Source organism: Dermacentor silvarum, chromosome 1 (assembly GCF_013339745.2).
Source record: "Dermacentor silvarum isolate Dsil-2018 chromosome 1, BIME_Dsil_1.4, whole genome shotgun sequence".
Lineage (NCBI taxonomy): Eukaryota > Metazoa > Arthropoda > Arachnida > Ixodida > Ixodidae > Dermacentor > Dermacentor silvarum.
Window position 1 is genome coordinate 295,090,415 of NC_051154.1, and position 23,455 is coordinate 295,113,869.

Sequence of the window (23,455 nt, forward strand, 5' to 3'; positions counted from 1 at the left end):
CGCGTCCTGCGCTAAGCGATAACACGTACTTGTTAGACGGTGAAACACGCCCCCCCCCCCCCCCCCCCGAGAAAGATAAACAAATACACGTGACAATATGTTATCTATTTGATCGTCATTAATCTTTTTTTTTTTTCACGAGGAAGCTTGAATGTTTTTCTTGGGGAACCATTCTGCAAAGGTTTAAGGAAAAGCTGCAACCCGGGGCCAACGCCTGTTCCCGTATTCAAGTACATGTTAAATGCAGAAATGCTTTCGAGACAACTTGTGGACCTATTTGAATGAAATTTCTTATTTGAGAGAAAAAGTTAGATTCGAGTGACTCCAGCAAGCAGAATTTTGATTTAGGTTTTGGAATTTTTCGCAGAAGGGCCAAAAAGCTGATAGGCGAAAAAGAAAAAAATTCGAAGCACGAAGTTTCACATCCGTAAAATAACTCTGCACCAAAAACAGATATCGCAGTTATTAAAGAGGCCCAGAACCACCTCTCGGGCTTGGTGAAAAACATTCCGCAGATAGCTTACGCTGCTGTGAACATTTCAGCCAAATTTTGCAGTCGTGTGCGGCGCATGGATCTCGCAAGCGGAGCGCGAAGCCACATTTCTCTCGAACGCTCTTTTTTGAACTGAAGCCTGCTCCTCACTCTTTTCTGGACGCCTTATTTCGTAATATAGCGGATTCCCATACGCGGCTGATATTGACCAATAGCTGACAACAACCAAGAAGGGTGTTTCGATCAGTGCGCTTTTTCCTACTCTTGCTATGTATATTTATTGACGCAGTTTAATAAACAGGCTGAAGTAAGCGAAAGTATGATTCCGAATTTCGATATACGTCCAGAAGAAGCCGACTATCGTCTGCTCACGCTCGGCGGCGGCCGCCCGCGTAGGAACTTTGGCCACTCTGCTAATCGGTGTCGTAGCCGTGTGGCCCCGCTAATTTCTACTAGTTTTGAACACCCAATGAACCTCGAACCATGCGAAACTTAAGGTGAAACCACACGTACGCTTGCCAGCGGGCGCTCACTCATGGCCGCTCCTCGTTCGACGCCTTGACAGAAAATCCGCAAATTGGTTGTGGCTACCATCCATGAGTCAAGCTGATTCAGGGCAAAACCGCACCACGCAGCACAGCCAGTCAGGAGCATATGAACGCGAGCGTGCACTCTAGCCCTGTCGTACGCAAAGCAAACGCTAGTGTTGCACATGTGGCTTGCGGTCTGCTACGTAGCGTAGATACCGCGGCTGCCGTGGGGCGCCGCGACGAGTCCACTAGCTAAGCGCGCTGCGGTTCGATGAGGACAACCGCGTTTGGCTAAAGCCCCTCTATAGAGAGGGGCTTTACGTTTGGCACGGTTATGGCTACGTTTGAGGTACGGTGTAAGAAGGCAGGTGATACGACGGCGGCGCGCGGCGCGGCCACTTAGTGTGACTTTACACACGCCGCTCCTGCAAGGGGCAGCAGCTGTTCTGGGGGCCACTTTTTCGCTCGCTTTGCTTGCGCTTCTCGGGGCGCGCGTGGCAGAGGTGCTTTATTTCGATGCATATATGTCGTTCGCCTGCTTAAAACGACTCTGATTGGAGGAACATCCCTTTATATTTCTGCCGACATTCCGATTGACTCTGATGCGGCGAGCAGCGGCTAGCTAGCAGCGGCAAGCGCAGCGCGCCGTCTGCTTTGAGCAGACAACGCGTCTCTCGCGTGTCGGAGATGACGGTATTTTGATAGTAAGTAGCCTGAAACCTTCTACCTGCTCAGGATTTGGAGTCTAAATAAAGAAAAATTGCATATCTTTAGGTATGGGTGTTTCAATGCTGACGGAGGTCGTAAATTACCCACTCTTGTGCCGCTGCTCCAAGGCCTCCTGAACATGTGCTGCCCCTAGCGGCGGCTCTCACTTCCGGTCGCACGAAGTGGCCGCTCTCTCGCCCTAGCGTGGGCTCGCCGTCGGAGCACCTATCTTCTTACACCGTGGTTTGGGGCGCCGTAGGTTTCCAAATTGGAAATAGTGGCGTCTATGTGAACATCCAAAATCAAACTTGAACTGCGCGCCACGGTGATGTTCGGTAGGCGGAGCGTTGTGGGGATGCGCCGCTACGCCGTAGCCTTCGCAGTGCAAGGCACTGAAGAAGGAGCGGAAACACCGCGAAGAGAGTGATCGCCAATAACTCCGCTTCTGCTGAGTGCATTGAAGTACTTTTCGCGGCAAAGTGTTTGTGAAATAGCCTAATTTATGTTCAAATTCATTTCTCCACTTTAAAAAAGGTGTTTCATAGAAAATTTAACTGCATTTTTCAGAGCATCTAAAGAGGACAAATTTGATATATTGTCACCTGTAGTACAGGGGACAGTGCAAGAGCAGAGGCACAAGAAGATAGAAGTGTGCGTGCTAACCGCCCACCACTGGATAGTTAGCTCTCGCCGCCGTTTTCTCCAGGAGCCAGCTGCTCTCAATAAACGTCGTCAGTGCCTATTAAAGACACGTGGAAAAGTGGTGGAGGTGCTGGGTGCTTCTCACCCATGCCGCAGACCTCTCGTGGGAGCGGAACCACCAGCACAGTGCTAGCTGATACTCCCGTCCATCGGACCAGCCGCAGGATCCGGGGACTGCCTCCTGAAGACAGCGCAGCGCTTCAGACCACCTCAACCGGTATAGAAAGCGCAATGACGAACCGGTACACACTTCAGAACCCACGGGTGCCAAATTCGTTGTATGGCGATATTTTCGAAGATGTCGAAGACTGGATGGCCGACTTCGAGCACGTGACCGAATACAACGAATGGAACGACGCGACTAAGGAATGTCTACTTTTGCCTGCAGGACGGCGCGTGTACATGGTTTCAAAACTGTGAGGAGCAACTGACGTCGTGGTGTGAGTTACACCGTCAGCTACTAGACACCTACGCTGCGAACGAGCAGAACGAGCGATCCAGGCCCGTGTCCAGATTCCCAACGAAAGCGTTACCGCGTTCGTCGAAAATAGGACGCGCCTCTTCAGACGAGCAGACCCTGGAATGACCGAGGACAAGAAGTTAAGTCATCTGATGCGAGGAGTAAAGGGGCAGCTCTTCACTGGTCTTGTGCGCAATCCTCCGAAGACGGTCGCCGAATTTTTAGCCGAGGCTGTAAGTATGGAAAAGATGCTTCAGCATCGCTCGAACTTTTACGAGCGGCAAGTGAACGCGGCTACAGACATTTTCACGGCCATCGGAAGCAACAATGACAACCTTCGAGGACTCATCCGCACCGTTGTGCGCGAATAAATACTGAAGGTTTATGGCACGCCACAAGCGAAGGTGAGCGCAATTGCGAGTGTTATAAAAGATTAAGAGCACCAAGGCGCTCCGGCCCCCCATTCCTTTTGCTACCACCGCCGAAAGTGTTACTTCATCCACGAGCCAGTGATCTAGTCGAAGTGATGTGCGCTGAAGTGGTCGCAGAAAGTAAATTAGCGCATTTACTGACGCAAGGTGTTTGTGTGGCCAGGAGTGTGCTACAGCTTCGTGATGGCCGATCTAAGTTGCTAGTCACCAACTTAAGTAACGAGCATCGACACCTCTTCCGCGGTACTTCGATAGCGTTTGCCGAAGAAATAGAAGACGTTGCTGAATGTTTTGACCTTGAACCAGTGGGGATGGCTGACAAGTCACTGGCCAACGTCGACATTAATTCTGAGTTATCTAAATACAAACAGGCAGCACTGCACGAGCTCTTGCTTGAATTCAGGGCATGTTTTGCAAGCTCGTCTATGGTACGCCTGACTTCATTTACAAGGCACAGGATCATCACATGCGATGACGCATGCCCGATACGCCAGCAGCCCTACCGCGTGTCAGCAAAAGAACGCCAAGCGTTTCGTACGCAAGTACAAGAGATGCGTGAAGACGGTGTTATCAATCCTTCCAACAGCTGATGGTCGTCTCCGGTCGTTCTTGTCACAAAGAAAGATGGAACGCTATGCTTTTGCGTCGACTACCGGAAGCTCAACAACGTAACTAAAAAGGCCCTGTACCCACTGCCACGTATTGACGGCTCGTTCGATAGACTGCGGCGTGCCCAGTATTTTTCGTCACTCGATTTGAAAAGTGGATACTGGCAGATCGAGGTAGATGAACGAGACCAAGAGAAAACTGCCTTTGTGACTCCCGACGGCCTCTACGAATTTCGAATGCTCCCTTTCGGTTTGTGTTCACCCCAGCAACGTTCCAGCGAATGATGGATACTGTCCTCGCTGGATTGAAGTGGCAGACTTGCCTTGGTGTATCTTGACGACGTAGCTGTCTTTCCTGAAACACTTGAGCAACATGATCATCGCCTGCGGAATGTGTAGAAGAGCTCCGATCGGCAGATCTCACGCTTAAACCAGAGAAGTGCCACTTCGGATATGAAGTGGTCAAGTTTCTCGGACACGTCGTAAGCGCCAGAGGAGTCCCACCCGATCCCGACGAGCTTGTCACTGTTGCAGCATTTCCTCCTCCTGCCGAGATGAAGGCCGTACGGCGCTTCCTGGGCTTGTGTGCATATTATCGCCGCTTCATTGACAACTTCTGGAAGATAGCGGAACCCATGACTGGACTTACAAGGGATGACACGCCATTTCCTGGACGAATGCGCAACAGGTGGCCTTCGCTTAACTACGACGACGTACGCAGTCAGCACCCGTCCTGGCACATTTCGATGAAGAGGCTGACACCGAGGTGCCTACTGACGCCAGTAACATCGGCCTTGGCGCAGTACTCGTCCAACGTCAAAACGGCATCGAAAGAGTAGTAGCTTATGTTAGCCGCTCGCTGTCCCGTGCCGAGGCGAACTACTGTACTATTGAAAAAGAGTGTCTCGTGGTTGTCTGGGCGATCACGAAGTTTCGCCCTTATCTCTACGGCCGTCCCTTCAAAGTGGTGACAGACCACCATGCTGTATGTTGGTTGACGAACATACGCGATCCTTCAGGACGTCTGGCAGGTGGAGCTTGTGGGTGCAGGAATTTTACGTCACTATAGTTTATAAGTCTGGCCGCAAGCACGACGACGCCGACACACTGCCCCTTGCACCCAATGAATCTGTTAGTTGACAGTCAGAAGAATATGACTGCTTCTCGGGCGCCCTTACTACATCAGACTTGGTCAAATGGCAGCGTGATCGCCCTTACTACATCGGACTTGGTCAGATGGCAGCATGATGACACTGAAATTTGACCTCTCATTGATCATTTTAGAGGGCCGTTCGACAACCATACTACTCCATCTATGTCGCGTATTGACGTCCTTCTGTCTACGAGACAACGTGCTGTACAAGAAGAACGTCTGTTTGAATGAGCGAGCTGGTAGGTCCTAAAGATTTGCGGGATGATATTCTTTTCGCTTGCCATGACGAGCCCACATCTGGCTACCTCCACTCCTCACGAACGCTTGCCAGAGTGCGCGAGGTGTATTACTGGCTGGGGCTTTCGGCAAGCGTCAAACAGTATTTTAAAGGCTGCCGTGAATGTCAGCGGCGAAAGTCACCACCCATGAAGCCCGCCGTGTTATTGCAACCCATCAAACCAGTCCATAAGCCATTCGACCAAGTCGGCTTCGACATTCGTGGGCCCTTTCCTCTTTCAACCCACGGCAACAAGTGAGTTATTGTCGCCACTGACTATTTAACCCGCTATGCCGAGACAGAGGCGCTCCGACGAGCCACGGCTTCTGAGGTAGCGCACTTCATGTGTCACATTGTACTGCGTCATGGTGCCCCGTCCACTGTAATCACAGACAGAGGAACGGCGTTCACAGAACAGCTCATGGCCGAAATATTTCAACTAAGCAACACAAGGCATCAAAATACGACTGTTTACCATCCGCAGTACAACTCACTTACGGGGCGCTTAAACAAGACCATCACAGACATGATCTCTATGTACATCGACGTCCAGCACAAGACATGCGATTGTATCGTGCCTTATGTGACCTTCGCGTATAATACCGCCGTACAAGAAACAATGCCCTTCACACCATTTCGCCTCGTCTACGGCCGCAAAGTACAGACGATGTTGGACGCGATGCTTCCGTGTCACGACGCTGATCACCTAACTACTGACGACGAATAATTTGCTCAGCGCGCTGAGGAGGCTCGCCAACTCGCGGGGCTACACATCGGTGAGCAGCAAAACGCAGATGCACGGCGTTATAACGTCTGTCACAGGCAAGTGCGTTACGGTTCCGGAAACCAGGTGTGAGTGTGGACCCCTGTTCGCCGCCGTGGCCTTTGTTAAAAGTTGCTCAGCCGGTATTTTGGTCCATACAAAGTGTTGCGCCGCATTAGTTACGTGAACTACGAAGTCGTTCCGGAGAGTGCGGCACAAACACGGCGTAGACAACCACCTAGCCATGACATAGTTCAAGACGTACACATGAAGCCCTACGTTTGCGGGTTCGTGATTTTTGCACTGCTACTTGCAGCTAATGCGGTTACATCTCTGTTTCTAGAGACTATGCACGTCACGCTTCACCGCTGCTGTAGCTCTCACTGTGTTCTGTGCGCGAGCATCTGCCTTGAGCATGTTTTCTTTTTTGGTTTTTTTCTTCCTCACACCACTTCTGAGCATCGAGCCGATGCTCTATCTGAGGAAGCGGGAACATGTCACCTGTAGTAGTGGGGACAGTGCAGAAGCAAGGGCACAAGACGAAAGAAGTGTACGTGTTCACCGCGCCCGCTCGTTAGTTAGCTCTCGCCGCCGTTTTCTCCAGGAGCCAGCTGCTCTCAATAAATGTCGTCAGCCCCCTTTCAAGACACGTGCGAATATGAATGTACGACTAACGAGAAATTGTTACAATGTTAGCGAAGGTTTTGCAGAAGTTCTAATCACAAATTAGGGGTGTATTGCAGTGCGCTGGGTAATACATTGATTTTTTTCAGCTTTAGATGTATTATTATTAGGGGCAGTTTACAGAATTGTGAGATCGTTTCGCGATGGTGATGAGTTAAAGCAGTTGCTAGCTTGATAGTATCGCTTTTTTAAATTTTGATATTTTTATCTATTTTTTTAATAAAAATGAACGGCCTCAATAAAAATCTACTTGCAGCTGTCACTAGCCTCACTTTTTCAGTTAACTGAAACAAACGTCACCATCACATTCGGTGCACGGGTTGATGAGGAAAATGATTTATACGTTCCCATGTATTTAGACAGCAGACCCCGAGCTAAAGCTTCCTCTAAAATTAGACAAAAAGGGTGACTATTGGGGGCAATTTTATTATTGAGGCTCTAATCTTTGGAGAAATTGACAAAAATCGCAAATAAGATGAAAAAAAGGAGCTTCCTTGGGGCAGCTTTAACTTCACAAGAAAGCGGACAACCTGTGCAGATTTTATGATTAATCACGGAAAATGAAAAGTTTTTCCGATAGGTAGTGCATGCACAAATATAGACAAAATGAAAACAAGATAGGTTGGTGATGCGTCGAGTACAAACTTTGCATGATTTAAATTTACTGAAAGGCGTTGTAAAATCTGACAGAAATTTAACATTTTTAAGGAGACGCATGGCTAAAGTCAAGAGCCCACCGAGCGTTGTTTCCATACCCCAGGGATGTTAGGGGGCAGATAAACGGGCAATTAATGGGCTAGCTTCCATTTGGTTAGTGGCCCGAAACCAGCCGATGCAAGAAGCACCATCAATGAATGGGTGCAGAGAAGGCCTACCTGAAAAAATAAAGGTGAAAGAAAGGATGGACCGCTCACTCACGCAACTTTGGATAACAGGACAGTTTCATGACCGTGAACAGCTAAATAAATAAGGAATGAATGCACTTTTGACACATCAGCTGTTTGTTATGCATGTATGAATCCCCGACAGAGCCCTGGCGATACATGTTACGATTAGGGAGAATCGAATACCAAGCAACTTGCATATCGATGTGTGGGTGAAATTGGCACCCAGAACTGTGAGGGAGTCAGGTGGCAAACCTAGTAACTAGATTTGCCCTTAATAAGTGAAACATGCGCACATGCACACACTAACACAGACAGGAATACGGGCATCCCCCTCTCCCCTTATTTCCTGTATTCCCCTTGACATGTTCCTCGAGCTTTTGTCGTATGCTGTGTGCAATGCTAACAGATACATTTCTGCGCTATCACAAAACTCTGAAGTCGCAAATTTTAGGCAGCATGTTCCAGGCTTGCCAAGAAGCTCTGACAAACGAAGTTTTCTTAGCCTCACAGAATACAAATATTGTAAAAATGTCTTGTCGTGACTCGTGACTTCTCAGTTTAGTTAATAATTTTATTTCTTTTTCCATTTACTCTTGACAAGAGCAGAACGAGAAGAAACTTACCTATTTGCATAAGAATGGATAGTTGGGCTAGTTGGTACGGTAACATATTCTTGATATAAGACCATGTGATTGTTTTCTTTGCTACGGTTTTTGCAATCACTTATATATATATATATATATATATATATATATATATATATGTTCGTTATTTCCAATAAAGATTTAGTTGTGAGTTAGCGCTCGTCCTGTCTTCTTCCGCCACCGTCCGTGTCTTCTTGGCGCTTATATCAAGAATATCTTACCTATTTTCTCATGCAAGCATTTCTTCGAACATTCAGAATGGACCATTGATTGTTTGAGACTGTGTGAGGAGCACGATGGCATTGGCGTTGTTGGAATTGATATTGCAAAGGACGAAGGGCAGACACCTGGCTACACGGCTGTAGAGGCCCAAGTCTTCCAGGTGTGTCCCCCGAGTTTCTTTTTGTTTAATATGTGGAACTACTTAGCAATGCATAATGTTGAGTTCTTTGATTGATCAGTTTTACCTAGTGCACCTTCACATTGATGAAATCAATATATTTGGTATTGTAAAAGTAATCTAGCTTGATACTTCCTCTTAGTTTTCCTTAAAAATGTGGTGTTCTTGCTTTCTTTGATTTATCACTAACCTAAGTGAGAAAATGTATGTATCTGTTCTTCCTTTCCGGCTTGATCAGAGAGCGAAGCAGGTGGGCATACGAAGGACAGCACATGCAGGTGAAAGCGGCGCCTACTCAACCGTGCGAGATGCCATCGTCAAGCTGCACTGTGACCGTGTAGGACACGGATACCGTGTTTTCCAAGACCCGACCGGCCAGATATACCAGTTGGCTCGCAAGAAGAACATTCATTTCGAAGTGTGCCCTTACTCCAGTGTTCTTTCCGGAGGCTGCCCACTGAGCACCCAGAGCCACTCCATAGTCCGGTGAGGCTGACGGTAGCAAGTGTCAAGTATGTTAGTTACATCTTGTATTCTTGTGCATAGATGGTTAAGTACAATCGACTTCGAACACAGACGTAGAGTATCGGCGTAATGAGACGCGATATACCGGAATGATATACAGGCACCCTCCCTAGGCTAGTCAATAGCTAGTGCATACATTTCGCTGCACTTCTTTGCTGTGACAACCAATGAATCTGCGTAATTTTCAGCTCTCGAAAATGAAGAAAGACATCTGTGAAACTGACTTACAGGGAGCCATGTATCAGCATGTTTAGCTTGCTGAAAATTGTTATATGGCACAGTGTGAGTGGACGTAGGTACTCGACAACTGCTGGATCCCGTGGCTGGCCTGTATCAACAGAACAGATTTAAAGAGTCTCAACAATGTACACATTTGTGGTCACTCGTTTATTAACAGCGGGGCTGTTTTAAGCCCGCCATTAGTCCGTCCGTCGCGGACAAAAACCTCGCCGAGCGATAATTCACTGCGTTGCCTAGCTACATCGCCTAGCAACGGAGCGCCACCTCCTCGCCCCGCCGGTAAGTGGTTCTTGAGGGAAAGGGAAAGGTTGGCGCTTATCTTCTGCAGCCCTTGAGGGAGCACGGCTCAGCGCCAACGGGGAGGGGTAAGTGGGAGCGAAAGAGGGATAGAGTGGAGACGCCATGGCTGGGCGAAGCAAAACCGGCAGGCATAGGCGGCACGTATCAGGCCGAGATGGAAGGCCTTGGTGTGCTGCAGATTCTGCAGGGGTGTTGTGCCAGGCTGGTCAGGCCCGGGGTGGAGTGGGAGGCCGTGAGGCCTTCCCGCTTGTAGAAATGTCCTTAGAGGCGTGCGGAGAGCCCTGACGAGTCAAGGAACTCCACGACGCCTCGAAGTGCAGAAAGGTGGTGTCGGCCGGGGAAGAGGAGATCTTCCTCCTTGCCACAGGGGAGGCCAGGCGGCGGAACTCCTGCAGGAGTGGGCCCCGCTGCTGGAGGTACGCCGGGCAGGCCAGCAGGAGATGTTCGATCGTCTCCGGCTCCCGCAGGAGCTGCAGGCCGGGGACGTCGCTCGTCCCAGTCGGTAGCTGCGTGCTGCCGTCCAGCTGCAGCGATGCGGAGCCGGAGAAGGAGCGAGGTCTCCCTGCGAGCCAGGCCTCGCTGGGGAGTGGTCGTGGGGGGCATCCCAGTGCCACCCGTTGTCTGGGTGGTGGGTCGCCAGGTGTCGCCGCAGCTCAGTCCTGTGAAGTCGCCCTCCGTCACGGCCCGACTGAGGGGCACAGTGGTGTGGTGGGCGTCCTTCGCCAGGGTGTCGGCTGCCTCGTTGCCCGGGATCCCTACGTGGGCGGGGATCCAGTGCAGGGACACCGGGTGGCCTGCGTCCTGCAGCGCTGTCAGCCGGGTAGACAGCAGTGCGACTCCAAGGCTGGCGCTTTCTGGCCTCTGCAGGCCGAGGAGGGCTGCCCTGGAGTCGCAGAGGATGGCTGCTGGTACCCCAGGAAGCTCCTCGGAGAGTAGGTCGACGGCCAGGTGGAGGCCTGCCACCTCCGCTGCAGTCGAGCTGGCGTGTCTGGGCAGTCAACACTGCTACTCTTCTGCAGGGCTGGTGCCGTGCAGGCCGCCGTGGCAGAGCCGGTGTCCGGTACCACCGAACCGTCGACGTACACCAGGAGGTGGTCTCCGAGGGTCTCGTCCAGGAGGCAGGCGGCCGTCTGCTGCAGGGCGCAAGCGGGTGAGCGCCTCTTCGAAATCCCGGGCAGCTCCGTGGCGATGGGGACAGGAGGCCTCTGCGGTGGGGGCAGCTGTACCGCATTCGGCGGTGGGTTGCCAACCACCTCCTCGTAGAGGCGGCACAGCTGACCCATCCTTGAGGAAGGCCGGGACTGGAGGCGACGCAGCAGGCCTCTGCCATCAGGAGCATGGTGGAGGCGGTCGACGTGCCTCAGCCCCTGCTGCAGGAAGAGGAGCGACAGGGGCCATGCTCCAGCCTCCGCAAGGGTAGCGGCAATCTGGGAGCTCCGGGGAACGCCCAGGCATAGTCGGATGGCCGCCCGGTGCTGCAGCTCCAACTTTTCGAGGCGGCGTGGCTGCAGCGCCACCAGGGGAGGGCGTACCGCAGGCGTGATGTGGCCGCCGCCTCGTAGAGCCGCAGGGCCCACTTCACCGAGCAGCCCTCTCCATGGGCAAGGAGCTGCGACACGGCCTTGCGGACCCTGATGGTCTGGGTCTGCATGGCCCCGACTGCCGGGAGCCAGGTTAGCCGGTGGTCGATGCGCAGCCCAAGGTACGACACAGTCGTACTCCATGGGATGCGCACGCCTTCCAGCTGCAGCCGGGGAGCTGAGCGCCGTGCCGCTGCTCTCGGGTGGACGAGGAGGGCCACCGTCTTCCCCGTCGAAACCGAGAGTCCGATGCTTCCCAGGTAGGCGGCCGTGGTGTCCAGGCTCTCTGGAGGGCCAGGCACACGTGGCAGCTTGACTGTGGCGGTCCCCGCACCCACAGGGCGATGTCATCCGCGTAGATGGAGCACTCCACCTTGTAGTGAGGGTCGGTCGGCAGTGCAGCAGGCAACCGGGCCAGGGCGAGGTTGAAGAGAAACGGGCTCACCACTGACCCTTTGTGGTACGCCTGCTGCGACCGGACGGGAGTGCTCCTTGCATGGCCCACGCGGACCCTGAGGGTGCGGTCGTTCAGGAACGATGACAGGAACCGCCGCAGGTTGCCGCCAATGCCCAGGAGGTCCAGAGCCTGCTGGACGACCGCATGGGGAGGCCATCGAACGCCCCCTTGACATCGATGAGGAGGAGCATGGCGAGGTCTCCGCTGGCCCTGGCGTCCTCCAGGGTGGAGACGACGTCTGCGATGGAGTCCGCAGTGCACCTTCGGCGCCGGAAGCCTGTCTGCTGGTCCGCGAGGAACCCGCAGGCGCGGGCCACCCATTCGAGCCGTGCCAGAGCAATGGCCTCCATCACCTTGCAGGCAGCGGAGGTGAGAGAGACCGGTCGGTATGAGGACAGCTCGTTAGCCGGCTTATTGCTCTTCAGAATGGGGGCCACGATGGCTGTGCGCCAGGCCTCCGGCACCTGTCCTGACCACCAGATGTTGTTGTAGCAGTCGAGTAGGCGTCGTTGCTCACTGGTGGCCAGGTTGCGGAGCATCTGGAGTGTCACTCCGTCTGCTCCCGGTGCACTGCGACGCTTGCCCCTCCTCAGGGCCATCTGCAGCTCGTGGAGAGTCAGTGGGTCCTGGCAGATGGCCGCGATCTGGCTGGTCGCCCACTCCGGATGCAGCTCCAGCAGGCAGGTAGGCGGGTTGGCAGGGGGAAGTCCGACCGGCAGGATGGCCGCAGCGAGGGCAGCCGGTGGGGACCTCGCCCCGCCGCAGCTCCCGACACAGCGCCACCTCCTCGCCCCGCCGCAGCTCCCGACACAGCGCCACCTAGTCCACGCCTTGCCTAACCTCCGCAGCAGCACCGCTCGCTCTTCCGCCGTAGCTCTGCCTAGCTTCTCCCAACAGCTAGCGCGGGTGCGAAGCTAGGCAATGACGTCCACTCAAGAATATATAGCTAGAAGGTACTAGACTGGGGAGTAGGTCCAACTCAGCTCCCCGCTGAGGCTTCATATTAGAAAAGCTGGTGGCGCTACCGTCGCTTTCTCCTGATGAGCGTCCACGCGCTCCGGCCGGACGCGTGGTGCGTCGGAAACCCTACCGCAGCTGCATGAAGCTTTGACAGGCGTTTCACTCTGCTGCATCTAGTTTTGATACTGGGTGCGAAACAGTGATTTTATTCCGCACTTACCTTGGTAAATAAAATGGAGAAAGGGCGACGGCAACGATGCAACGGTGCAACAGTGACCCTACGTCGAGAAGACTGACAGCTACTCAGCCCGTGAGCTCACCTGAGCGAAATGGGTGCTGCCGAACAGCTGGAGCCAATGTTTATGGTCAGAGCTCCAGAATATGGCGACGGCAGGCGCCGCCGCAATTTCACTGTTTTTGCTTCACCCTCGGCGCTTGCCAAGGCGTCCGCTGGACCCCCCCCCCCCATTCCAGTACACTCTATATAGCTCCGCGTCGCCGACGCCTGGAGCCACACTTCGCCTGGTGCGTTTACCTGCCCAGCCGCCACCAGAGGCATCGGTTGCAGTGACGGTCACCGGGCGCGTTCGGCGCGAACGCGGGGACACTCGGTCAGCGTAGGCAGTAGCTCTACGCGTCCCACTACTTAAGAAAAGCGAAATTCTACGCTGGAATAATGCGCGGAAACGGGGCCAGTGTGCAAGAAGACGAAAACAAAGAACGCGGGAGCAATGACACGAGCGCGTTCGCGCAGTTGCGCCGAGGTACGTCAACGTGCCAGCTGTGGAAGATGACGACGGTCGAGAGAGAACCAAATTAAAGCTAATGAAAAGGCAAGTTAAATAAGGGAAGCGGGCGCCAAGTTTCGCACCACTACTGAGAAGCTGCCCTCACTTTTTACAAGAAAGACTTGCAAATCACATTACCTTTCGTACAGTAGACCTTATTCATTTCCCAGCGACATTGATAATCGTAGCCGCTGTGCTCTCCGCCGTTAGTCGCACCTGATGATGATGATATAAACTTTAATTTTCGAGACGGTGTTCCCGAGCGTTTGAGCTGGATCACTCTAGGTGGGAGGGTCCCTCATTCCAGGAATTCTCTGGCCGCGATAGCATCCCTGGCTCTGGCGACAAGACGTCGTGGTTCATCCAGGGCCGGGGTGGAGATCTTGGCCTCCCACGTCTCGGCGAGGAGGTTCACGTCTTCGGACGTTGTATGTTTGATAAACGGCGTCTTCGGGGCGCCACGGGCACTCTAGTAGCAAATGCGCCAGAGTGTCTGGCACGGCGCAGATCGGGCAGTTGTATGTGTGTAGTGTCGGGTGGATGCGATGCATAAGGATCCCATGGGTGTACGTATTGCTCTGCAGTCTTCGGAATGCGGTGCTTTCCTCTTTCGTCAGTTTTGGATGAGGTGGCGGGTACACCCTGCGCCCAATCGGTAGTGTTGGAGGATGGCGTTATACGTGGGCGGTATTGTCTCCCTTTCCGTTGCGTCCTATTTTACTTTTTTCGGGTAGTTGAACGCACCTGCTTTTAGTCGTATTTCCTAAAGGCACAGGGAGTGGTTGACCTGGAAAATAATGAAAGTATAAGGCGTTTAAGTAGAAAGGATATGGTGCATGGCCTCGTTGTGGAAAGGTAGATTTTTGTCACTTTGTCTCTGGTGGTGTTTTTGTATTACTGGTGGAACTGTCAATTTATTACCTTTTCATGCAGTTAGCCTACCCTTGCTTACTGTTACATTGGCATTACTGCTAAGGCATATGATTTCTGTCGTCCTTATGGAGTTAACTTTATGCTTGCGTTGCCTACCCAACGCAAGAACACGAGCACGTTTGCATGCATAACTTCAAAAGTTGCTGAAAAATGACGGAAACATACACATGGTGCAAAAAAGTTTTCGGCTAATACTTGACTATACAAAATACACGTGACGTGCTTTTACAAGATAGATGAGAGAAAAAGTGGAAAAAACACATTTTTTACACACACTCGCAGGTAAGCGTACTGGACGCTGATTAAACCTTGGTTAATCTGGTTAACCTCTCTGCCTTTCACCTCTTGTTTTCCTCCTGCTCCTCCTTGGTCACCACAACAGGTTGCAACGGCAGTTGTTTAGTTGTAAAATCCTTTGCAAATCCACTGATGAAGTAGTTGTGTGCATCTAGTGTTTTGTTGTGTTCATCTAGTGAAACATAACATGTTAACAACAGCAAACAGTTAATGATGTCAACGGGCTTCTTCTGATGTGCAGGTTATACCATCAATACCGGTGCAATTAGGGATTTTAAATTCGTGCCGTGCTCTGGTAGGCTCGTACGAGCTTGTCGAAGTATTTGGGGCAGAATTCCATTTGGCTTACATTAGTCGTCACAATTGCAGGTTAGAAGTTACTGTAATATAGTCGCAGTCAAATCGGGCATGCAGTGAAGCTACCTGGGAAGTGCCCAGCAATAGTGAAGCAGGAGAAAGTGCATTGGACGTCACTCCATGAGCAAACTACTTATATATGAGTTGTATGGGGAAAATTTGCATAGTGCACAAAATTGACAAACATCAGCAGAGGTGTTCAGTAGTTTTAATGAATGGGTTGACTGCCATGACAAGTTAGATTTTAGCTTGCTGGTTCCTTAAATAATAAGTTAATAGTTGGTTGGTAGGATATTCTGACACATATAAAAGGTCCATTTTGCACTGGAGGTAACGTACATTATATTAGTGTATAAATGGTGTGTGATAAGCAGTGAATGAATGTGAGACAAGCAATACGAACGTGATGTGTTAAAAACTTGTATGAATGTGTGTATAGCAGTGATGGAACAGCGGTGCCAAATTGCTTAAACAGAAGTCCTTTGTGCTATCCTGCTCATAAATGGCATTTTAATCAGAAATTGTGCTGAGCCTGTGCCAAATTAAGCCTTCAAACAAAAGCCTCGTTTCGGTTATACTGCCTTCCTAGTAAAACAGAAACCAAGCCTAATGCAGATCATTGTCATCCTGTAAGTCACCAGAATGGCCCTAGCCAGAGTTATAATTGTTGCTGTTGGTCCTTTGTTCTGTTTTCATGGTTTCGTTGCATCTCTTACCAGCAGAAGTTTATGTATTGCCACGTTGCAGTCTTGTTTATGATGCTTATGCTGAAGTTCAGTACTCTTAATTAGAGATGCAAAATTTCCGGAAATTTTGAGCAATGGAAAAAAAACCTTTTTTTCACGTTTTTTCCCCCAAACTTTGAAAAAAATGGACAAGAACAAAGTTTCTTGAGCATACGGTTTATTGCGAAATGTCAAAGCCATAACTCTGATTATGTAAATAACAGAAGTGAAGTGCTTTCTGCCTTTTCACAAACGAATGCACGGTTTAACACATCGAAGACACGCCAGAAGCATCACCGCGAACGCGTTCAGTTCTCTGTGGACGGGTGCGGCTTCTTAGAATTGCTACAGCAGTTAGAACAAAGAACACTGAAATGTCTCTTCTGTGGCTATTTCGTCGTGGCTTCGACTATGGAAGATGGATCAAGATGTCTCCCCCGACCGTGAAGTGCATCCACACGTCGGAAATTGGCCGTACCATTGCAGAATCTGCTTCCACACGGCTTCATATGCGGACTTCCGCCACAGGTTGCACAAGTTCCCGAGGGAAAGTCAAAATTCAACATAAACGGGCACCAAAACATGAGACACCGCACCCGAATGACGAAGCCACGCTGACGCTGGAGCTGACATTATGTGATATCGATGGCGAATGGTCAGCCGTCGATTTCTGTTTCGGTATCATGTGCTACGTTTCGGTATCGCGTTCTGCGTTTCCCTTTGACGTTAAAACGCTGGGTGTTGCCCAAGTTTTATTTCTGTACGTTTTTCCCCGCGGAAATTTTAAACCAATTTTTCCAACTGCGCCGAAAAAAACGGAAACAACCTGTTTTTTTTCCGGAATTTTCCCGTTTTTTTCCGCACTTCGCATCTCTACTCTTCATACCAGCAATGGCATGGAGCTAGCTCAAGGAGGTTTTTGGATGTAAAAGAATTAGATGAGGTCCGATTGCACATTGTTTAGCCTAGTTAACTATGCTAACTATGCGTATGATGTTAACTATGCGTATAAATTTACTACATTTTTGTTGAATGTTATTACAAGTCAGTCTGTGCTGCAGTGTTATCGCTCAGTGCAAGACCCGCCTTTCTGTATCTGCAGTTTCTCCAATGTTATCGCTGGTTCTATCCATTGTCTGTTGTCACCGATCATTGTGTAATTTGATTGTATTTGCGACGTGAATTGTGTAGTACTTTATAGAAAGCACGTAGGAACCAGTGATACACTGGAATCTTCCACGAGTCATGCCTATACGCTTGACGTGTAGTTTAAATTTTCGACGATCGCCGACCCTGCTTGCAGTTATTGTGCTTTTTGCTGGGCACAAATTCGCCCTTTAAAGAGTTTCGTCATTCACAATTATTGCTTCTGTGTTCTTCACCGTCACTACAACATGGCAATATCTTGTCATATACTCAACCGCTGACACGTAATTTGTCATTAATCGTAAGTTTCCTTGCAATGCTGCAGATTCAGAAGAACAGATTCCGTTGTATTACAGTTTTCACCTGTTCCGTGGCACAGATATGCAGGAGATATTGAGCACATTAAAGGGATAAAAACGTGTGGGCATCTTCACTGTAACTATGGTTATGTTGCACATATCGTAGAGTAAAGGGAACCGAGGGACCCGATTTTTAATAATCATATATAAGTAGCCAACAATGGGGACGAATTACAGCAAATGATTGAGGACCTTAAGCAAGAAAATGTAAGAGTGAGGTTGAAGATTAATGTGCCGAAGACAAACAAAATGTTCAATAGCCTGGCAAGTGAACAATAATTCAGGATCGCCAGTCAGCCTCTAGAGTCTGTAAAGGAGTACGTTTATCCAGATCAATTACTCACAGGGGATCAGTAAAACTTTCTGTTGGGCGAGTTGGTTCATACTTGCAAAGGAAATGGTTATGCGCAAACTAAGCACGGACACAGTAATAGACACGGAAGTGTCGCTAGTCCGTGTCTATTACTGTGTCCGTGTTTAGTTTGCGGATAACCATTTCCTTTGCAATCACAGGGGACCCTGATCATGAGAAAGAAATTTACAGAAGAATAAAATTGGGTTGGAGCGCATACGGCAGGCATTGCCAAATCCTGACTGGGAGCTTACCACTGTCATAGAAAAGAAAAGTGTACAATCATTGCATTACCCGCCGCGGTGGCTTAGTCAGCTAAGGCGTTGCGCTGCTGAGCACGGGATCGCGGGATCGAATCCCGGCCGCGGCGGGTGCATTTCGATGGAGGCGAAATGCAAAAACGACCGTGTGCTTGCGTTGTAGTGCACGTTAAAGAACCCCAGGTGGTCAAAATTAAACCGGAGCCCTCCACTACGGCGTGCCTCATAATCAGAACTAGTTTTGGCACGTAAAACCTCAGAAAGAAGAAGAATCATTGCATTCTACCGGTGCTAACATATTGTCACGTGCCTTGTGAGAGAACGGGCGACGCGACCTTTATTGAGGGTAGCTCGTGAAAAGCATGGCGCTGAGAGCTGGCTATCGAGCGGGCGGAGAAGCACGCGCACTTCTTTCTTCTTGTCCGTACCTGCCTCTTAGCACTGTACCCACTACTGGTGGTGGCAATATGGGGCAGAAACTAGCATATGGGACATTCTACCGGTGATAACATGAGGGGCAGGTTAACAAATAAGCTCGAGTGCAAGTTAATGACCGCACAATGGGCGATGAAACGAAAAATGTTAGACCTAACGCTAAGAGACAGGAAGAGAGCAGTGTGGATCACAGAATAAATGGCAATAGCCGATATTCTAGTTGACATTAGGCGGAAAAATGGAGCTTGGCAGGCCATGTAATGCGTAGGATGGATAACCGGTGGACCATTAGAGTTACAGAATGGATACCAAGAGAAGGGAAGCGCAGTCGAGGACGGCAGAAAACTAGGTGGGGTGATGAAGTTAGGAAATTTTCAGGCGCAAGTTGGAATCAGCTAGCGCAAGGCAGGGGTAATTGGAGATCGCAGGGTGAGGCCTTCGTCCTGCAGTGGACATAAATATAGGGTGATGATGAGGATGAAGTAGGCAACAATGACACCAAGGACAACATAGGGGAAATTGCTTGTACTTACTAATTCAATTAAAGAAATGGTAAATTAATGCAAATGAAAATGGATGAAAAAACAACTGGCCGCAGGTGCGGAACGATCCCTTGTCTTTGCATTACGCGTGCGATGCTCTTACCATTGAGCTACCGCGGCGCCGTTTTCTCATCCAATTCCTGGGATATTTGTTTTACAACTGGAACTAAACCTGGGAGTGTTAGCCAGCGCCACCCACTCACAAACCTAGGCGGTGGATGTGTGGCGCAGGCGTCACCAGTACGTAATCTTTTTAGGTGAATGCAAATGGTCAATAAACCTACGTATGCTACCTGAAGGCATCAATGTCGGATTCGAGCCCTCGTTATGTAATGAACGAAAGGGAACTAAAGAAGAAAGGGAACGGAGGGACGCAAACCACCTGCGGCCACTTGTTTTTTCGTCCATTTTCATTACCATTAATTTGTCATTTCTTTAGTTCAATTAGTAAGTACAAGTAATTTCCCCTATGCTGTCTTTGGTGTCATTCTTTGTTAGCTACATATATATGATTAATAAAAATTGGGTCCCTCGGTTCTCTTTCTTCATGTTCATACATAACGAGGGCTCGAATCCGGTAACATTGATGCGTCCAGGAGCATATGTGTGTTTATTGACCTTTGATTCACCCAAAAAGATCACGTACTCGTGACGGCTGCGGCAGAAAGGATGTTCGACATCCGCTGCCTAGGTTTGTGAGTGGTGGCGCAGGCTAATGCTCCCAGGGTTAGTTCTAGTTGTAAGACATAAATACCCCTGAAAGTGGATCGGAAAACGGCGCCGCGGTAGCTCAATGGTGAGAGCATCGCACGCGTAATGCAAAGACGTGGATTCGTTCCCCACCTGCGGCCAGTTGTTTTTTCATCCATTTTCATTTCCATTAATTTATCATTCCTTTAATTCAATTAGTAAGTACAAGTAATTTCCCCTATGTTGTCCTTGGTGCTATTGTTTGTTGGCTACTAATGACATATTCTAGAGTGTGATCTTTTTGACATGCCCTAGCTCCGCTGTATATTTTTTCTTTCTTTCTCGCTTTTCTCGCTTGAAGCACGCGAAATTTACAATGTCTGTTGCAACTTGAAGTGGTAGAAGTTGCTTTTTACCATGATATACCCACAGAGCAAGCAATTCTATTCAAAATGATGAAATTGGTATGGTAATTTTTACCCCGAATGCCTCTCATGCATTTGCATAAAGCTGGATCCACTACATTTTTACTACATCAATTAAAGTTGGCGCCATATATAGTACACAGATGTACAACGCTAAAATTTGAAACAAACTATTCCGGAAGTACTCCAATTGTTTTGTTTTTGTTTCCAGGTGCATCTGCATTTGCAACAGTGGCTTAATTCAATCTCTGAATCGCACCATTCGGACTATTTTGTGCTTTAAAACCAGTTACATTGTGATTTCATTTCACACTTTCATGTAACTAAGCGTGGAAGGCATTTGGTGTTTGCATTTCAATTTTTGAGCATTGTATGTACAAAAGTTCTTGTCACCGTGCCAAATCAGCTTTTTTGGCTGTGCCCGGACCTGTTCCAAAATGCCAAATAGCTGTTCCATCGCTGTATTAGGAAACTTCATCAGACTTGCAATGGTTGTTAAATACCTTTCATAATAGACTCATCGAAGCAATGAAAATTTGTCTGGGTATCATGAATGGAGTATATCATGAATTATGGGATGTGTTTCTGCATCTCCACTTAATGTAACAGAGTATGACTTCACTGCAACAAGAAGCACTTCATAGTTAAGTGTGAATAAAATGTTCTGGTAGTTTCTCCCAAAAGGTTCATAGCATCACTTTCGTATAGCTACGGTTATAAAACATAGTGGAATGCTATCAAACAGGAAGGCGACCAGGAAAAAACATAAGGAAGAAACAGACAAAGGAACAAGGTGCTGGACTAACAAGTGACTTTTATAGTTCAGCACCATTTCTGTTGCTTTGTCTCTTTCTTCCTCATGTTTTTTTTCGGTTACTTCCTGTTTGCTGGAATTCTACAACATTGCAGCATGTACCAACTCGCCCAATAAGCTACTCCTACGCACTCTTATAAAAGTAGAGTAAACCATAGTTGTACTTACTAACTGAATCACTTTGCTGCTTTGTTGGTGATAAGCCATAGTCTGTCCTTTGTGCAGTCACAAGGAAATACTAGGCACTCTATGTGCAGTCGATGGGTATGAATACAGAAAAAGGCCGAGCCACCTATGATTTGCTGCTGCTTAAAGATAAACGCAAAGCCAGCTAGAAAAGCCCCCCGAGACATCACGATACGAAATGGTGCTGCCCCGCGGAGGTTGAGGGGAATAAAGCTTGCTTTTTTTATTGCTTTTTGTAATCCAATATCTTTGCATGTAATTAAGAACAGACTGCTAGTGCACGAAAGCGCAACATCACAACAATATCATGCAAGTAACTGAAAGCTGCCACTGTAAGTCCTGCATCATGGTCTGTGATTAATCCTTCTCATGATCGTGGCGTCTGTCTTCCTTTGTTGTTGTGTTGGCCAAGCAGTGCCAAAAGGTAACTACAAAGCCATCGCAGTGACATTAGTAGACTCGCATGATAGACTTTATCACTGATTTCGTCCATAGACTAAGCGTCATGTTGCCTGCAGTCCAATAAGGTCCCTCAGACATCAGACATAAATGACTAGCTGCTAGCAATCATTCCATCGTGTCCGTGTCCGGAATTGACATTTCTTTCTGTTGCATATCCAACTTGCCTTTATATAGGTAATTGTTATTATATTGGAATGGCGTCTTACAGTATAAGCTTTCTGTATGGAGTGCTGTTGAAAAAATGAGTGGTTTTGTAGGCGCCTGTTTTATGATAAGAAAATTATTTAAGGTATTTAAATTTTGTGCCGCGGGGTGTTATGAACGCCGATGATTGTCGATGAAAAATTTCCATTTCGCATAGCTCTTAGCTTGTAAGTCTATTCGTTTTTGGCAGGCCGCTTTCGCTAATACTTTCACTATCATGATTGGCCAGTGCCTGTTCTTACAAACTGTGCCTGCGTGCAAACTGCTTTGTGAGTATAGTCCCAGAGCATGCGGTGATTATTTATGCGCTAGTCATTGGATCAACTGTGCAGAAAGGCAGCACAGAGAGGGGAGGATGAGCTAATACAGCCTCTGTTTCTATTGCACACTTACATTAAGACAAAACACAAAAAGAGACAGGCTCAAAACTAGTTTCTGTGCTCCCTCCTTTGTTCTTGAGTCTGGGTGTTTCTTTGTGCTGTCGGTTTCTAGCCTCAAGTCAAGAACTTGGCCAAACTTACACCTCGCTTCAGTTTCTTCTATGTCTATTCTAACTGGCCGGGTAGTCTCATGCATGAGTATCTGGTGACATGCTTAATTTGTGCTCAAAGTGCTTAATTCAAATTCTTCAGAAAGTTACCATCAGATACATTTTATTAGTATTGTTGGTATTACCAGTACCTACATTTGTCTTAGGAAGTGAGATATTTTTTTGCCTGTGAGATATTTACCTTTTTGTTAAGGTTCTGGCAGGTCATATCCTCCTTGTTGGTTTTTATCGCTGACATTGCTAGGTTCCTAATCCACGGTTCTTGTTTTCAGCTTTGCCGAGGATAATGTAAACTTCTCCATCAACAAGGATGACAGCACTATCACGGGAAGTACACTGGATCTTGAGTATGCATTCCTTAAACAACTCGGCCTGACTGAAGCCCACCTTATTAGAGCGGTGAGTTCCCTGTGCCACTTTTGATAGAAATATGATCATTTTGGTGTATGTCAAGCGCCACAAATATATTCTTTTTTTCTTAATCTATTCAGAATATAAATGCTGCCCGATCGTGTTTCCTGCCGCACTTGGAAAAGGAAGATTTGCTTGAGCATCTCTTCAAGGAATACGGAATCTCATCTAAAAAAGTTGCGTAAATAAAACAGTTTTGTTCAAGTTGTTTGCTATTAATGCATATAATCACAATGTCAAGGGCTTCAAAATTATCCACAGTATAGTAGCCGTGGCTTGCAAAATTTTGGAAGTAGATTATATGATCAAAATTTCTAATAAGGTCAGCAGAAAGAACATGGCTGCACTGCTGTTCGCAATGAACTATATCACAAAGTTCAGTTTGCAAAACAACTTTCTTGCGGAGGTTTTACTGTAAAAAGGAGCATATAGCTCGCCACGCAGAAATGAAATGATGGAAGATATATGAAAGATCGAAGGAGCGCATATTGTTCCCGAACTCTTTTTTTGAGGGGATGTGTTGTGTGGGTAAAGACCTTTCGGTGTATTTATTGAAGTACCATTCATATGAAAATTGTCTGCTCTTCATTACAAAGGAGGATTACTATCCCTTGCATCTCTTTTAATGTGGCGTACACGCATGTATGCACCCACTCAAATGCTGATTTGAGACGCATTACCAAATAGCAACTGCGTCTAGTATTCCCTACATATTCA

At 48.6% G+C, this 23,455-nt stretch overlaps 1 protein-coding gene across 3 annotated transcripts in view; it reads left to right on the forward strand.

The window, feature by feature from the left end:
* LOC119437235 (adenosine deaminase-like) overlaps positions 1-22,932 on the forward strand; it is a 228,090-nt gene extending 205,158 nt beyond the window's left edge. For 2 of the 3 annotated variants that reach the window (XM_049660371.1, XM_037704278.2), the window contains exons 5-8: positions 8,598-8,722; positions 8,979-9,226; positions 22,600-22,726; positions 22,819-22,932. In XM_049660371.1, the coding sequence (XP_049516328.1) occupies positions 8,598-8,722; positions 8,979-9,226; positions 22,600-22,726; positions 22,819-22,923 (605 nt within the window). In that variant the 3' untranslated portion in view covers positions 22,924-22,932. The remainder of the gene's footprint in view (positions 1-8,597; positions 8,723-8,978; positions 9,227-22,599; positions 22,727-22,818) is intronic. The other variant, XM_049660370.1, reaches the window with a different exon arrangement.
* The last annotated feature ends 523 nt before the right edge of the window (positions 22,933-23,455 follow it).